Genomic DNA, 18,185 nt, shown 5'->3' on the forward strand with positions numbered 1-18,185 from the left:
AATTTTATTTTAGTCAACAATTCCCCACTGCTTTAATTTTTTATCAATTGGGCGTTGACAATATTTAGAAAACAAATAGTGTGTTGTACTGTTTTCGAAGTGCTCTTTTACATAAGGTGTCACATAACATACCATTGCATTAAAAAAAAAATTGGAGGTGGCTGTGCAGTTTTGACAGCAGATAGATCATAACTTTGATTTAGGCGATTTTGTTGAAAATTCCCGAAAAAGGTCAATTTTTATTTTTCCTAGCCTACTATTTGGTGCATATGGTTTTTGTTTATTTGTTGTCAGAAATGCATAGCCACCTCTAACTTTTTTTTCAAATGTAATGGTATGTTAAGTGACACCTCGTATGAAAGCCCTTTTCGCAAGAATTACAACGCACTATTTGTTTTTTAAATTTTATCAAAGCCTACGTGATACAAAAATGAAATCCAGTTTTATAAGTTGTACATTATTTAATGCAACGATTGTTCAAAGTAGGCACCGTTCCTCTCCTGGGAAATGACATAACGATAGTAGCATGAACTCATAACATTTTGTAACATTTCTAATGTGATTTGCGTAATTTCAGCTTATAAAAATTTGTTTTAATTTTTTTATTGCGTAGGCTTTGACAATATTCAGAAAACAAAGAGTGCGTCGTATTCCTTTACATGAGGTTACACTTGACAGACGGTTACATTTGAAAAAAAAGTTATAGGTGGCTGGGCATTTTTGAAAACAGATAAACAAAAACCGCATGCACCAAATGATGGTCAATAAAAAAGAAAGAAATTTACAAAAATTGCCTATGTCCAAGTTATGATTTTTATTGTAGTTAAAAATTCCACACTGTATTATAATACAAGTTTTATAAGCCGTTCTGTTATGGCACGAATGGTTTTGGAGCACGACAAAGGAGTGCCACAACTAAGTCTTATAAAACGAGTGCAATATACTATTTTTTCTACTTTCCATTTTTGTTGTTTGTTTTTGTTTCGTTTAACTTATCAAAATCTGTTTAATTTCTTAATTTTGTTAATAATTATTATTCGGTCTTTATCAATAAACGACTTGACCCTCTTGACAGATCACACGCTAAATTACAGTGCTGACTGATGACACCCAGCACTGCCAATACAACTCCAAAAAATTTACGAAAAGAAGTTGCACAAAAGTTCTCTTTCGGCTTCACAATGAACAAATTATGAAGTAGAAAAACGTTAGTGGTGCATGTTTTCGTGGCCAGTTGACAGAACGAGGGCAATTTCTGTCGACCGCGATTTTCGATTTTTCTGGAGCTCATTGATAATTTTTTTGTGAATATTTTTGTAAGGCTTTCAACATCCGGTGTCAGGATTTAATTAAAAATAAAACTCCCGAACGGTGCTGTCGTTTTTATTATTTCTTTTGAGCTCGTCTCGTCAGTCGAAATACAATTCTGAGCGTATCACCGCAAGGCAGAGCGTCCATAATCACCCAAAACCTCGTTTATAATGGAATAATTGTTGCGATTAATTGGTTTTTGACTATTTAACTTGATCCTATTATGATTATTGATCGATTTTTCGGCTCCCGGTCATTCATCGAAACGCCTAATTTAAACCGTGTATAGTGCTTAGTGTCCATTCCAGTTTTGTATTTTTAATTTGACATATGTTGGAGTGATTTCGCTCATTCACTCCTCACGTTGGATTTTTTATATATTCAATTCGTTTTGTTATTTCCTGGATTTCCATTCAGGGCGTAAATGTCCAATTTAACCGCACAACTGTTGCCATTCAAAGTGGAAAATCGGCTGATTGATTGCTCGGTTTTGGGAAGGTTTTTAATTTCGATTTTTTAAATATAATTGAGGTCTGCGTGTCGTTGGAGTTTGGACGCGGAGACGGATAAGTTTTTAAAAAGGCGAGACCGCCGACAGTATTGGCAAATAGACCAAGAGCTGATTCCATTACGGCCCCTATTATGCTCTGATTGAAATGAAATTGACACATCTGCTACTTAGAACCGTCGCCCCGATAAAGACCCGAGCGACTCCCGTACGAGCGCACCTCCGGAGGGACTGCGGCTGCGGACCTAGTGCAAATACGATTAAAACGACTATTGTCATTGTCGTTTATGGGCACTTGAAGGAGCGGATAAACGGCGCCTTTGTTCGATGATCCACTACCTCCTCCACGAAATATCGAACACGCAGCGAAAGAATTTATTAAACATTAAAAAAAATGAGCTGTAACTATAATTTGCGAAACATTATGCAAGCACAACTACCAGACGCAGCTTTGTAGTGTTCATTATTTTAATTAACTTTGATAAGTGTAAAGTTCTGTTATGTCTTCCTGCAGACAATCAAACAAGAATGAGAATTAGTTGCCTGCATACAAATTAAAGATAATTATCCCGTAATTTCCCGATTACATAAATTAGAGTCTAGTGGAATTGGCAAAAATGTGGTGAACATATGGAACAATTATTTAAAGACTTTATAACTTCCCCCTATTTTTATAATATAAAAATAATCAACCAAATATTTATACTAATTTTAAACGGCCATCATTAAAGCCTGTTTATTAATGATAAGTGGACATGTTTAGTACATCAGTAGCCTGAACGCGTATAAATACAGACTTATAAATACGTCCACAAAACCATTTCCAAGCCACTAACTAGCTACCGTTAACTTGTCCTCACGTTTAACCATTTTAATTTCCGGCTGGGAGCTTTATTATTTTAACACTAAAGACACATTCACGCCTCTGTTTTTCGGTGATTTATGCCACAATCATCGTATATTATTAACTTCAAAAACAGGCTTCAAACGCATTTCTTTCACACCGTCTCTCTCAAAATATCATTAATTTTATTTACACAACCATCCATTTTTAATTGTATTAATAACTAGGATATTATTCGATAAATTGGCGTACAGGGTGACTCGAGTTTCATCAGCCACAAGCAAACGGCAAAGGAAGCAGGGGTGGCGGAGCTTTATCACAAGAAATCTGTCAATTTAGAAAAAAATTAATCATTTATGTGATTCATTGTAGTGTCTGCTTTATTTACTAACCATAGCGCTAAAAAAATCGATTTAATATAATTTATAAATGGATTTTGAGGGGAATTTTAAGCTACGTCTGACTGATTTAATTTAAAAATCATGCTTGTAGCAATATCAAATGCTTGTATCTCCTTCCCTAGTTTCTGCCGAAAGTAGAGCTTTGTTCAACTATTCATTAAAAAAAACATTTTGAAAGGTGCAATTAATTTGCACATGATCTCTACTGTTTCATCAAGACTCACTATTCTTCAAGATAAGAAAAAGATTTGTTCTTGACTTTATGTTATTTCTTGATCTTGATGAAATCGGAGAAATAATGTAAATTCTTCTCACGTTTGGTTTGGAAAACAAAACAACTTTTTTTGCATTCACTCGTCTACCAACTTATCTGCAGTTGGAACTTTGTTAGTAGACTTCGTACATAATATTTCTAATAACAAAGGGCTATTTTATTTGGATATTTTAATTTTGGATAGATATACTCCTTTTGACGATATTTTTAATCTAAAAATTCAGCATAAATGTAAATCTTGGAAAGAGTAGAGGTGAGGTTTCTTGGCCACTTATAAGCTCATAGGTACTACACATCTTTTTATTTTTTTTTCTCTTTACTGACATAAAGTTGGTTCATTTTTACCACAAAAAATAATTACTCGAAAAGCAATATGAGGTACGAGTACAGAAAAGTATTAGACTATTTATTAAATAATTCAGAAATTCAGCAATTATAGACTTCACTTATAGACCGACTCCTACAAAAATTAACAGTTCATTTTAATTTGGTTAAGAAAAAAAATGTCAAATGAAGAAGCTAATCCTTCGTGTCCGCATTGTTACACACAAAAGTTCTTTCGTTTGAATGTTTCTTTCCTCTTTCATTACCTATTTAGATTTTAAACTTAATCGTCCAAATGTAAAAAATTGCAACAGAAAGAAAAAAATTAAGTAATAATATAAATACAGAACAAATCCTGACGCCAAATAGGTTTACTACTTGTGAATATATCATAAAATAAAACCAAAGAGGGAACAATGATAGTAATACATTTCGTAAATTTTTCTAGTACCCTGATGAAGTTATATAGGTATGTAGGTACCTAATTCTGAAATATTCGAATTTGATAAAAGTCTCATAAAATTGTGTAAAATTTCACTCATTAGTGTCGAACTTAAAAGTTTGTGTACAAAAATTTGGTGAATACGCAAAAAAAATTGCTGCAATGTTTATAAGCTAATACACTTAATTATAAGTTTTAATTCAAAATGCATTTGGATAATTTTTTTGAAGAAACGAGAAAGACTAGCAAAAAAGATTGCTGAGAGTGTAGGATTAGATATAATAGGTAAGTAACAAAAAAATTTTACATGAAGATATTTTTCATAGTTTATACCTTATTATACCTAACTATTGCCACAACATAAAAAGTATTTTTTGGTGTGCTTTAATATTCTTTTAATACCTACCTACTTTTTTTTTCTCTATTTATGTAGGTATTTTTTAGAATTGTTATAAGTATAATTTGGACCTAAAGTATGTATTCAACAAAATCTCGGAAATGTCTACCTATCTTTTTTAAAAATTTCTCTAAAAAAATCAAGAAAGGATATGATGACAAAAGTTTGTGAACTTTTTTAGATCAACGGGGGTAATACCTATAATGGAAACTGACTTTCCAACAAGATCAAATATTGTAACACATTAATTATGTATCTTGTTGCCTCATTCGTGGTAAATTAGGTATTTAAAATAAATATTTTCAATATTATTTTGTGTTTTTTATTATGTAAATAATTTTGAACTATATTACCTATTTACGGAGTTTTCCTGTTAAATATGGAGGGGTTCAACTTTCCCAGTTTGCACAACTAGGTATAGGAACCGTCACTGAATTATACATACAATGTGTTTTTAAATGATTCTCATCAAGGTATAGTTAATTAGGTATAGTAAAATATCGTTAAAACGCAACTAAATTGTTACACTGTGCTAGAAAACACGTTTATTATTGGAGCTTATCTTCAAATGGAAGACCTAATAAATGGAGAATAGTAATATTCTGTGTCTAAATGCCTGTCATTAGTTCTATAAAGCGGCATTTCTGATTTTACATGAGATATTCACAGACTACTATTAGATAAGAATCATTCTAACACACATTCTAACTCTTTTTAACGAAATTCATTATTGGAATTTCTTATGTAATGTTTCGATGGTTAAACACACTGCAAAACCTAATAGGTGCCTAATTGTATGCAGGTGAAAATATTTTCTTTACTTTCCTTTTAAATAGGTATTAAAGAAAAAATTCTTAAATTTATTTTGATTTCTGATAGTATTTAGTCTAATTAGGATAATACAATTAATAGGTAGTGCTATGTGCGCTATGTAATGTTCAGCAAAATAAACTCTGTACCACATACCTAATACAGGAGATCTAATAACTCTATAGGTAGTAATGCACAGACATATTTTTTTTTAAACTGAACATAATAAAGATTATGATTAATATTGTTATGTCTATGTGTGTTATGTGATGTTCGGTAAAATAAAACCTCTTTGTATGGTATGTTAAAGTTGTAACGTTTTGTGCATCCCTCGTATATGTAAAGGGAGCTATGTGGGATGTCCGTTAGTTAATAGTTGTGATGTGACGCGCGTTAATGTGATCAGAGACAATGCGATAAACAATATTAATGGCCCAATAGGGCAATATGACAAATCCACATTATCCCTCAAACAATACAATTCCCTACTAATTAAACGACTAGCCATAACATTTTCACCGCTACTAAATTTAAATTGTTTCATCAGCGTAGTCTAAATAACCGCCTTTGTTCCAAAATATGCCCGACAATCATGGCTTGATAATTTCCCAACTTGGTTCTTTTGTTATTACAAATCATATTCATAATTACAAAGCAAATAAAGATCACTCGACTACGTTTAAATAAGCCCCACCCCCGGCCCGCTGCGGCCAATCCGGCGCCGAAAACCATCCAGCAGTGGCCAATGCGGCGCCAGCTTTCCCTCTCCCAGCCGACTTGATGCTTGCTTCGCCATTCTGTGTGGGGAAGCTGCATCCTAAACCGATTTCCAGAGATCAAATTTAGTACATCAAAATCTCCCTGTACGATAACAAGCGGGTTTGCCTTATTAAAAAATCGATCGATGCGTTCAGAGTGACCTCCAATAATGACAATGCTGATGATGGAACGCATCATAGCAACGGGCCACAAAAACCAAGAACCGGTGGAGAAGGAACGCTCCCCTTTACACCACTCGTCCGACTCCCAGATCTTCCTGCAGCCGAAGCGGATATCCGATGACTCGCGCGACGCCGAAATGTGCGAGAAAACGTGCGACACGGACGAAGAGCTCAACGTGGACGTCGAAAACGACGATACGCTGTGTCCGGTGGACCTCACCAGGAGGCAGGACAAGTTCACCTCCTTCGAGAACCTGATCCCGTCGAATAAGACTGATTCCAGTGGTGATTTCCTTAGTTTTAAAGATATGAAACGGGCGGAGAGTGTTTGTAGTGATGATGTTAGCCGGTCGGAGAGTCCACGAGATCAGAGTCCGTCGGTTGTGCCTCACCAGAATCGCAGATTGGCCTTTTCGGTCGAAAATATTTTGGACCCTAATAAGTTCACGGGGAGACAGGGGGTGTATAGTGACGGGATTTGTTGTTGGAAGCCGCATGACGGGTCCAGGGGATCGCCTGACTACGATGACAGCGAAACAGGTGAGCCAACATGTGACTCCAAAATGTAAAGAATAAAAGTACCGAAATTTGTGCAATAAACGTGAAGAAATACTTATTTTATATTATCTGTTATTTTTTTAAATAGTTTTTTTTAAATAGTTTCTAGTAATTAGTGTAGGTAATTAGTATTTTTTTAACTTGTACCTATTACGAAAACGCTGATTAGTGATCTATCTGAAAAGTGAAATTAAAATTTAAAACGGTAATACTTTAATGGAATACATTTTCCGTCAGTTTTGCCCTATTTTGTTAATCACAAAGAAAAAACCCATTCTAATTTTAAGTGGTTTATCAAACTGTTTGAAAATAAAGAGATAGCAAGGCTAAGTGCATTTTTAAACAGTATAGAGATATCCAATATTTTGATGAACACAGCAATTTGAAAAAACTGGATAAGTCTGGAATGGACGGCCTTATTAATTATTTTCAATAATTTTACATAAAAAAATTAAACAAAAACAACTTTTATTATTATACAGGGTCATTCACGTAAAAAGTTGAATCTAGCCAAAGTAAACCGAGAAATAAAATAAATAGGTAGGTACCTAATTATAAACAAATTAAATTTTAAGTAGGACGCTCAAAGAGAAATTCATTATCCTAAAGGTCAGGTCGAATTTTAAATTTATTTAAAGAATGTATTTAAACGATGATGCAGGGCTGGACGATTTACATGAGTTACACTGTTTGCGGGGAAATGTGAGTAAAGTTACTATCAAGTGTAGTACCAGAAGTTATTAAAAATTAAATATCAAAATTTTAAATAAATGTGTACAAAATTTATAGACCCAAATACCTATACTTATTTGCAAATGTAGGTACCTATCTAAAGGGCGTTTCAAAAAAGGTAAATATACCTAATGAAAAAACTTATGCTTTTTAAATTAAATACTTAAAAATTTTAATTAGTTAGCTTTTAATTAGTTATAAATACTAACTATGCTGGTAATAATAATAAATAATAAATTAAATTGATTCGGCTTGTAACAGAAAAGTATAAAAAATAAAAAAAATAAAGAACATCTCACTTTTGCATAGGTAGGTACTAATAAAAACTTCAATACCTTTTTATTTCATCATAAACGGCCACTGATTACTTTGTGGTACAACGAAATTTTATTGTCTACAGAAATATGGCTCACAACTCTTGTTGTTTTTCTGTTTTTAACGTTTTTTCATTGTTAAATTTTTTGAGGTTTGTAATTATTGTCAATCAAAGTAACTCAGTAATTCAATCGAAATAATGAAGGATGGATTAAAATTTTTGTATTGTAGATAAAACTCACCATTATCTTCTCAAACTCTCGAAGATAAAATCCAATTTTATCGTCTTGTGTAATAGATAACTATTATTTTATTAGCGTTCAACATTTTAAATTTTATGCTTTTAGAAAGACAAGTTAAAATTTAATACAATTTAGAGAAACAATAAAAACGAAAACAGAAAAATCTTAAAGGGTTTGAAAATCTTATTTTTCTAGTATTTAAAAAATAGTTCATAAAACATAGGTACGTTTGTATTGTACATTATTTCTAAAAACAGCCTGTTTACTTATGATATAGATGATATAGAACTTAATTTCTGTTGATTTTGTTAATTTAATGTTTTAACATTTAAGGGTCAATAACATAATTTATCATCACGCTCCGGGATATCCTATAAGTATCATGGGGGGCTTGACCTGACCTGGTTAAAATAGAAGTAAAACAAAATAAAATAAGGTACCAAAATCAAGCTCGAAAATAAATAAATAAATTTATTTGGGATCTACTGGCATACAAAGAACTGTGTTTTTAATATCCGTAAGAACGTAAAATAGGTAAAATAATTTGGCAATGCCTTTAAGTTAAAAACAAAATTGTAAACATATAAAAAATCATAAGTATTTATAGGAAAGTGTGCTTGGTCGTCTCTCCCAGAATATTCTCTTTTCCTTTTTGTTTTTACTTAAAAATTTTTCACAAAGCTAGTTACAGCACAACATTCAGTGTATTCTTTCCTAGATTTTTTTAGTTTTGTATGATTTTCGTCACATTCTTTATAGTCAATATCAAAATCACCACTAAAAAATTATTCTTGACTGATGTAGATTCATATTCTTTTTTATATTTACATATGTACTTTGATTATATTTTTCTTTTTCTTTACGTTGTTTTTCTTTTTTTTAGCTTTCCTTTTATTTTATATTACATTTTATACTCATATGTATTCTGGTAAAATTAATAAATAATAATGTAGCTATACTTGCTTGGTGAAGTCATTTATATACCAGTAAAGAAAAAGTGCCGTATGATGATTTTTACCCTTTTCTAATGTTTCAGATACACCCAAATCGTTAATAGTCGTTAATTAATAATATTTAATAAATTAATGAGCTTTGACCATTACTTTCATGAAAAAAATAACCCTCTACGAGTATATCTCTTAGATTAGTATTGTCGTTAAAACGTCAAGTATTCATAAGTTTATAAGCTCTTCTTAACATAGTGTTGTCAGAAAATATTGGTCTAATTTAATTTCCAGCTATTAGCGGTAAAAACTAGATGGTACACCGTATGCAAAAATGAGAAACATCAATTATTCACACTCTCAGCTAATTTCTAAAACTATTAAACCAAATGTTCTACCATCTGTTGAATTAAGGAATGAACCATCTCCTGTCATATGGCCATCTTGCCTGGAATTACCTTACATAATCTTTGTACAGAAAATTTTGAAACCATCAGTCACTGGGATAAATTTGTTATTTTTTTATGTTTGTGCGAAACTTAACATTTGTGGTAGAATTTTGTATAAATTAAAACTAGTGTCTCCCGTCGTCTGGCATTTGTCGATTAAATCGGTAAATCCGGGGCTCAGTATGATTAAGCGGCGGTAATTCGAGAACATCACGGGAGCTTGTGAAATCAATACGTAACAAGCGACAAACGTGTTAACCGCATTCATTTGTCTGTTCACCGCTAAAACAATGCAGTGCGGTGACGCTCTGTCAGCCATTATCATTTGGATTTTGGTGTGGCTTTCGAAAAAACTTTTGTGAGGGAATAACGACCATTCATTTCTTTAAATTAATTTATTTCCTACATTTGTACCTATTATTTATCGTGTTAAAGTGAAATGGTTCAAGAACTTCTAACATAAATAATTTAATCCACCGAAAAGAAATGTAGCTAAGTATTGTTAACTACGAAGCGTGGTAAATTTTTATTTTTACCATGAATTCAATTAAATTTTTTATGATCAAAGTGACCTACGAGGATTTAATTCAGTTGGCACCATTACCATTGCTTCTGTGGTTTTTAATGTGGTCAATTTAATTTTGAATTTACAGGTCATTTAGGTCGGAACTTTAATTGAACACTTGGTGATAGTTATATTAGCGAGAACTAAATTATTTTTGAACTTGTACTTCATTCAGATTTTGCTCTTTTTAATTTTTAATCAATTTTGAGAAAAATGTGTTTAATAACGTAAATAAGCTTTCAAAGACAAATTTGGCATTTTTCAAATTTAAATAACTGATGTCACTTAAGTTGTATTATTTGAATAACACTAAATAATTAAGTTACATGAACACTACACATTACTGTTCAAGAAAATTGTTCGTTTTTATTATTGTCGTGAATCACACAAAACAAACATTTCATATTTCATCACAAAATCGTCTGTGGTATTCGAAATAATAGACCATTATTTTATTAGTTATTGTAACATCATGTAGGCACTAGTAAATTTATTATTTATATTCATTTGTATTATATTTATATGATTTATGTTTATGCTGTTAAATTTAAAATTAAATGCCATTTTATTAATTTCTAGAGAAAAAAAATTTTTGGATTCTGAAACTTGACTCATATTATTTTATTTTTGTTTGTAACGAAACTGCTTTTACTAAAGTGTATATTTTGTTTAACGAAACAATAAACAATGTTTTTTTCTTAAATAAGTTCTTAAATTCAAATTTCGATTTTCACTGGATTTATAATAATATTATATACCTTTCTGAGTATTGTTTATTTTGTCTTAAGATGATTTACCTGATTCATCTTGTACACGCATAATTTTTTTTAGAATATGCAGGACTTGTTTTCAGCAAATAATAAAAAAATAGGGTGTCTTGAAGGAGTTTTGAAACAAGAACAAATTGGCTTTAAACGAAGGGAAACTACTTGTAGTAAAAGATATTTTGATCCATTTCTATATTAGGCAATACTTTAAAAAATAGACATAAAAAATTGAAATTAAAGTAAACCACAATATGTATGTTATCAATTACTTAACATTTTAAATGGCAATCAGGACCTTAAACTTTGATTGCAATTAAATTATCTGTAAAACTGCTGTAAAAGAATTCTATTATTTTAGGCATTCTCATTTTAACTGTTGTCGGTTGGTTTAACTACATACACATTAATATAATAAAATTGATTCCATTTTTTGCATAAATTTGTTTTAATTTCTTTTGTGAAAGTGATACGTGGTAACAATTTTCAGTTCTAAAACAACAAGAACAGTATAGAATGATTGTGTTTAAAATAGTTAAAAAAAAACAGTGAAAGTGTCTTATAGTTACCTAACTAAATCATTACGAAATTTTTATAAGAATTAATGACTAGGTTTGGAAATACCAAACTTTTATTGAAGGTTTTTTCTCCGTGTCAACACTATTGCAAATCATGTTTTAATTTATTGTAATTTGGGTAAAAAATAACTATGGGAAGGTAGAAAAAGTTATCACAAATTTTGTACAACGATTAGTGGTGGACAAAGCTTACCTGAACAGAGGTGAATTCTTTTATCAATAATAGATTTATAACTAATGTAACAAATGTTTTATGTAATTATTTAAACACTTTATCATACTAAAATTTCCTAAACTTTGCTGGTTTATGCATTCATTTAACCGAAAAGTTTTTAACGCGCCTTCATTTTCATGTTACATTTGGTCGATTTTTAATTAATTTTTCAGTAACTACTAAAACGACAGTGGGTTGTGTTGTGTATTTTGTATCAATATACTAAGTATTTTTGAAAAAATACGCCAACAATTTTCGTGGGTATGTTTGCATTCCTTGGAAACCACTTTGGTGGTCATTGCAATTTTGGTGGATGCGCCGGGATAATAAATTTCAAATTGTTGTGAGTAACAAAACAATTCGTAACATGATGCTGTAAAATAGCGAGGTATATTTTAGAACATGAGTTGAGTGGCTAGACCAAGCGTGCAATATGCAATAAATAAGAGATCGCGCCATTAGTGTAATAATAAGCGAGGCTAAACATGAAGCGGCGTTTAATTTATGAAGTGCGGAACAATAGATTGCAATTAGAAAACCATCAGAGTGTTTAAATATTTTAATAAAGTAGCTAGAGAGCGAAGAAGGGAGTAGGTGGAGTTAAAACGAGCGTATTCCGTCCATAATTAATACATCTGCTTAAAGCAGTAGCAGCAAAACCAAAGGATTAATTACAAAGTTCACGGCTTGCTAACGAGCCCGGAGGCAATTACGCTAAGGCTGTTAATTACATGTCCCGGTTCCGTTATTCCTTCCGTTGTCTAAACCAGCCGATGCCATGCCGCTTGAATGCTAAGACGCTGTAAAGTTGGTAAAGTATTTATGTTGGCGCACGCTGAATTTAAGTTGTTCGTTATTGTTGTTTTACCATCTTTGGGAGCAAAATTTTACACTTCTCCGATCAAAGCGACGACAATTTTGCATTGCATGGAAAACGTCCTGACGACGTTTGTGAGCACTTTATTACTGTTACGAGCTAATGGAGGACGACGTCTCACAAAAAGAAAATTTAAGAAATCGAAACGGCACACTTATTACGCGCCATTTAATTTCACATCTTATTACTGCCGCTTTGTAAACATATCACAATAATGACGTTTTTAACTACGAATCGAATGCTTCTAACAAGGGCTTTTTAATTTTTGCCGTTGACGTCAGCTGTTCTTGTTTATACAGGATTGGGCAAAAGTATAGAAGCACACGTTTTGAATCTAAACTATGTACCTTACGGAAAAAATAGTTAGTATATTATCAACTACTTTAAAAATGCGATTATTTTTCAAGAATTTTTTTTTGAATTTCTATTAGGTTTAGAGTTATTCAATTTTTTTTCCAAATGACATCCTACTACGACAGTTTTTTTAGCAAAAGATTTTCTAAAAATGACTTCTAACTCAATAATATTGTTTTTGAACCAGTGTTTTTTAAACAAATTATTAAATTTGCGGTCTGAACTCATTACAAAGCCTTTTAAAACTTGGTGAAAAATTTGACTAATCAAATTCCTCGAATAAGAACATCCATAGACACAACCTCTTGGGCCGAATTGGGACACAAAATAAATGTGTTTTTTTCTATGCAAACTTAATTTATTATTTGACTGGTACATTATGCAACTAAAATTTGACGAATAATAAACATGGTAAAACAAAGATTTTTGTTTCATTTAGATTAAATTATCGTTCAAAATTAATGGAAAAAAAAGATTAATTGAATTTTTACTATATGCTGTAAGTGCTTTTTAATTGTTTTCTTAAAATAAAAGGTTTTCTTGGAAAATACAATAACGTGACAATTAAAAATCAGTTTTATTTATGTAATTAACTTTTGTTGCAACTTTTTACCGGAGAAATAATTTATAAAAACTACCATTTCTTATTGTTTTTTTTTGTTCCCTATCTGGGGTTTAATACTGTATGTAAGGAAAACACGAAAACGTATTTTTCTTACATAAAATTTCTTATTGTTGTTGGTGTAGTATTTTTATTAAAGGCTGCAAAAAGATCAACTTTGTTATCAGTTGCCCAAAAAATATTTTAAATTAAAATAATTATTATTTATAAAATCTGATTGCTACATATAAATTATAATCAAAAATTTGATCGTCTTAATACGTAATTTAATTTTAATAAAAGTATAAAAAATGTTGTGCTTAAAACAAGATAAAACAAAAATGTAGTAATCCATTTGTATTTCAAATTTCAAGAAAAGACGTCTATACTTTTATCGTTTCAAGTATTAATCACACAATTGATTTTATTAACTTCAAGTTTGTCGCGATGTATCGACAATTTAAGAAGTCAAAAAAAGTATTGGCTTAGGTTTAAGAGTCGGTTTAATTGCAGTTAAATTTTAATTTGAGATTATCTAGACATTAGTCAATGTATTTTAAATTTTCAATTTCTCTTTCTGTAAAATAAACTTGCTTCTAATGTCGTATTATAATAAATAAACACTGCAATTCTTATTCATTTTATTTAGAACAGTATTTTCAATTAATAAATAATTTAAGTATTTAAATTGTCTCTGTACTTTGTATTTTTTCTAATTTTTCTAAGTTGTTGAATTTTAAAAAATTGAACCCACGAAAAAATAAAATAATCTTTCTCTGAATTTGTCTAGCCATCTGCTATAAATCATCGCCCCAGAAATTTTGTGCTTCCAACAAATTAGAATTGTCGCGATATCAAGCTTATTTTTAATAATAAAAAAAAAATAAAAAATACCAAGCTGTTTGAAATCTTATCGATTGTCTAGAGCGTTTTTTCATTTTGAAGCCTTAATGACTTTAAACGTGTTTTAGTCCAAAAACTTGCCATAATTTATTATGTACTAGGTTATTTAAAACTTTCTAAGGGCCGTTGATATCGTTGAAACGACGTTGATATCTTTTCAAATGACTTAATTATGGCCACAATTTTTTTACATTGGAAACTCCATAAGTCGAATACGTTTAATCCAGCCTTAAATTTTTTTGGTAATGAAAAGACAAAACCTTAAGCCACTTTTTTGATTTGTTTTGTTTTTTTTTTGTTTATTTCCGGAAGTAATCAATTTTTTTGCAGTAAAACTTTTTACATAAAGAAAACATTAAACAGCACTCCCTGTGTATACAGACCAAACCAAAAGTAACGCACAAAATTCATATCTTTGTTATGAGTCATTTAGATAGATAGTACACATTTTAATCTCTCTCCTAATAATAAGAAAGAAAAAGAAAAAAAGAAACTAAAAAGTAAAAAAATAATTCAATAAAATAAAAAATATATTGACAATTGAGAATAATGGGCTTTATCTTTTTGTTTTTAACTTATATAAAAGTGGTAATTGTTTTTTATATATGTTTTTGTAAAATTAGCATCATAAAAACATTTAGTATGACACCTAAACACAAAAAAATAAACAAACAAAATATTTCACCCCATATAAAATAAAGCAAGAACGAAAAATAAAGCTCCTTGTGTAATACACTTTTTAATAACTTTTATAACTTTTTTATTTTATTTTTGGTTTTGTTATTTTTTTCTTTATTTTTTCGAATTGTTTTATAAACACTAATGAAAAATATTAGAGTTCCTATATTGGGAGAGTTGGGACACTGAATGTCAATTTTCGAAATTTTGTTTTATTTACGTCGGTTGGAATGTATAAAAAAACAAATTGGGATAGAAATCAGTGGTGTTACACTTTAAATTTGCCGAAAAGTCAAATTAAATTGTTAAAAAATGTTTCCATTTTTCGTCGACTAACTGCGTTTAGAAATGGTTTAGACTGGCAGTCGTCGTCAATTCACTGTTTTTTTTATATGAACTCCAAATTTTAAAAGAGATTTTTTTGTAAGTACAAGAATTTTACGTCTAAACTCTTCATCATAAACATTTTTTCCTTAACTTTAAGAAATGGTAATCGTCGATGAAAGAGAGAGAAATTGAACCTTTCCTGCCAAGTTTTACGTTTATTATTAACAAGCATTTGGAAAAGTGGATTGTCTAAATAATGTTATGTACAAAATCTATGAGATTTTGGGAATTTGTCTATGCATTTACACAATACGTAGCTACTTGAACCCAAAATTGGGTCTAATTTTTAGGAAAGTTCAAACTGTCGCTGCTTGACCGCCTTTAGCATCTACGTGAACTTTAGATTCTGTTTCAAATTATAAAGTTATTAGGAATTCACGATTTTGTTACGTTTTTCATACGAGAACACCTTTAATATAATTTTTTTGAAAATTTAAAAAGACCACAGGAAATATGAAGGGTTCTTGATGACCAATTTTTGGGACGAGATGTTTAACTAAAAATTGTGACTGAAAGAAAAGCATTTTTAGCATTGAAGTATGTTTTAAGTTATGTATTTAATATTAAAATAAGTATCGAAAAATTTCAGAAATGTGAACATTAATATTGGTAGGTATTCAATTATTTTCATTTTTTAAATAGCAATCCCAAAATTTCTACGTTTTCTACGTCCCTGGTTAAATTTGACGTAAAATTATGTCATTTTATGCATTTGACAAAAATTATAACCTTGAAATTAATTTCGACATAAACCTCTGACATAAATTAATAACAAAAATTTTAATAAAAAAGGATAGAAATATATACCTTATCCACATAATACAAAATTGGCTCGGTTTGACGTTCAGTGTCCCAACTCTCCCAATAAAGGAACTCTAAAAAATATCAGTTGTCATTAAAAAAAAATAAAAATAAATAAAAACTAAATGTCATTGTAGTGTCAAAGGTAGCATTCAAATTAGGCATCAGCCAAATAATATATTAACAAGTTAACAAATTTATTTTATTTTAGGCACAAAATACTGTATGTTTCACATTAAAAGAAATGTTTCGTTTGTTTCCAGGCAAGGACCACCACTCCGACGACGACGACGAGATCCAGAGCGACATCAGCGAGGACATCAAGGACGCCAACTTGAAGAAGAAAAAGTCGGACTCGAAGTCGCAAAACACCGGGAAACCGCGCCGTGCTCGGACCGCCTTCACGTACGAGCAGCTCGTAGCTTTAGAGAACAAATTCAAAACCACACGTTACCTCAGCGTCTGCGAAAGACTGAACCTAGCCCTGAGCCTAAGTTTAACGGAAACCCAGGTGAAAATCTGGTTCCAAAACCGGCGAACGAAGTGGAAAAAGCAGAACCCGGGGATGGACGTGAATTCGCCCACCGTTCCGCCGCCGAACGTCGGCGCTGGCGGGGGATTTCCCGGCTTCCCCGGCCACCACACCCATTCCGGATTATTATATTCCCATCATGTACCGTACGGGGGTGTCTACCCTCTGCAAGCGACGAGTTCCGGGAGCTACGCGCCGTACTTCCACTTAGCCAATCACGGACACAATTTGGGTTCTTGAAAGTTGCGGTTGTAAGAACCGGATGATTGATCTCGATGGTGCAATAATTAATTTAGAGGCGACCTCGGAAGTGTGCCATAATTTCATGTAAATATCGAGCCGCGCTGGTTAGTTTCAAGCCCTGATCTGTATAATTAGTGTATAAATCCCCAATTGTTGTATCTAGAAGTGTATTTATTAACTGTATTGTAAAGTTTCTCTTGTAAATAAAAACCCTAAAACTTCATAATACATGTGTGTTTTCTTTCCACTTTTTCTGATAGTCTGCCGTCACGCCTAAAATGCAGCAGATATTGAATATCAAAGAAGCTTTCACGACATCTGGAGGGCATTAAAAGTGCCGACAAATGTCATCTTGCAGATTTTCGATGATGTTTCGTTTCGTGACCAGAGGTGCTAACGCATTTAAATACCCTTCCTACGTTCTCCCAGCATTTATATTTGTTTTTCTTGTCTCGGGCGTGATTTATTGGGCAGCCGTAAATATCACATCTCACAACAAATTGACTTGTTAATAGCGAAAACGACACGGGCAAAAATATAACACTTCGACCACCAAACAGGAATCGGATACTTACGCTCAAAAATGTCTGTTTCAAATTGTTGCAGATTATTATGATTTCTAGAGAAAAAATAAATAAACAGCGACCAGTAGAGGACTAAATAAGTAAAGATTTCAAATTGTTCAATTGTTTTTTTAATTAGGTATTTTAATTAGATACCACTATAAAATTCGAAAAATTAAGATTTTTTTTCGAAATTGATTTCTAGTATTTTCCAGCCATATCTTAAAAATTTGAACAATACTAGAGCGCAATTATTTTCAGTCGTTTAGGGTATTAGGGGAGACCGGGGTCAATTGTAACACGAAGCAAATGTAACATTTTCATGAAAGTATGGCTAAAAAATGTCATATCATCTTAAATAATGTTTTTTCTATTGTGTACAACGTATTTTAGGTATTTGGGGACAATTGTAACAATTTGGTCGGGTACAAATGTAAAATGTAAAATAATAGAACTTCTCATAAATGGGATAACATTCTTTGTTAAGGCTTAAAAATTACGCGACTACACTAGAAGATTTTTAAACTAACGCCCCACATGCTTCACTACAGTTGGAAAGACGAAAAAGTACTAATAAAATTGTTATCCTACTAAACTGAAATACTTCATAGGAGAGTAACATTTACATAGGTT

The 18,185-nt window shown here is 31.4% G+C and overlaps 1 protein-coding gene across 2 annotated transcripts; it reads left to right on the forward strand.

Moving 5' to 3' along the window:
• The first annotated feature begins 6,108 nt into the window (after positions 1–6,108).
• Positions 6,109–17,217, forward strand: slou (slouch). 2 transcript variants are annotated; one of them, XM_064355003.1, is made up of 3 exons: positions 6,109–6,792; positions 16,478–16,619; positions 16,674–17,217. In XM_064355003.1, exons 1-3 carry the CDS (start codon positions 6,240–6,242, stop codon positions 16,984–16,986), a joined length of 1,008 nt encoding a protein of 335 aa, XP_064211073.1. In that variant the 5' UTR covers positions 6,109–6,239; the 3' UTR covers positions 16,987–17,217. The 2 variants fall into 2 exon arrangements, with proteins under 2 accessions (XP_064211073.1, XP_967532.1); XM_962439.4 differs by having other exon boundaries at positions 6,111–6,792; positions 16,478–17,217.
• The last annotated feature ends 968 nt before the right edge of the window (positions 17,218–18,185 follow it).

The sequence above is a fragment of the Tribolium castaneum genome, chromosome 2 (assembly GCF_031307605.1).
Source record: "Tribolium castaneum strain GA2 chromosome 2, icTriCast1.1, whole genome shotgun sequence".
NCBI classification, from domain to species: Eukaryota; Metazoa; Arthropoda; class Insecta; order Coleoptera; family Tenebrionidae; genus Tribolium; species Tribolium castaneum.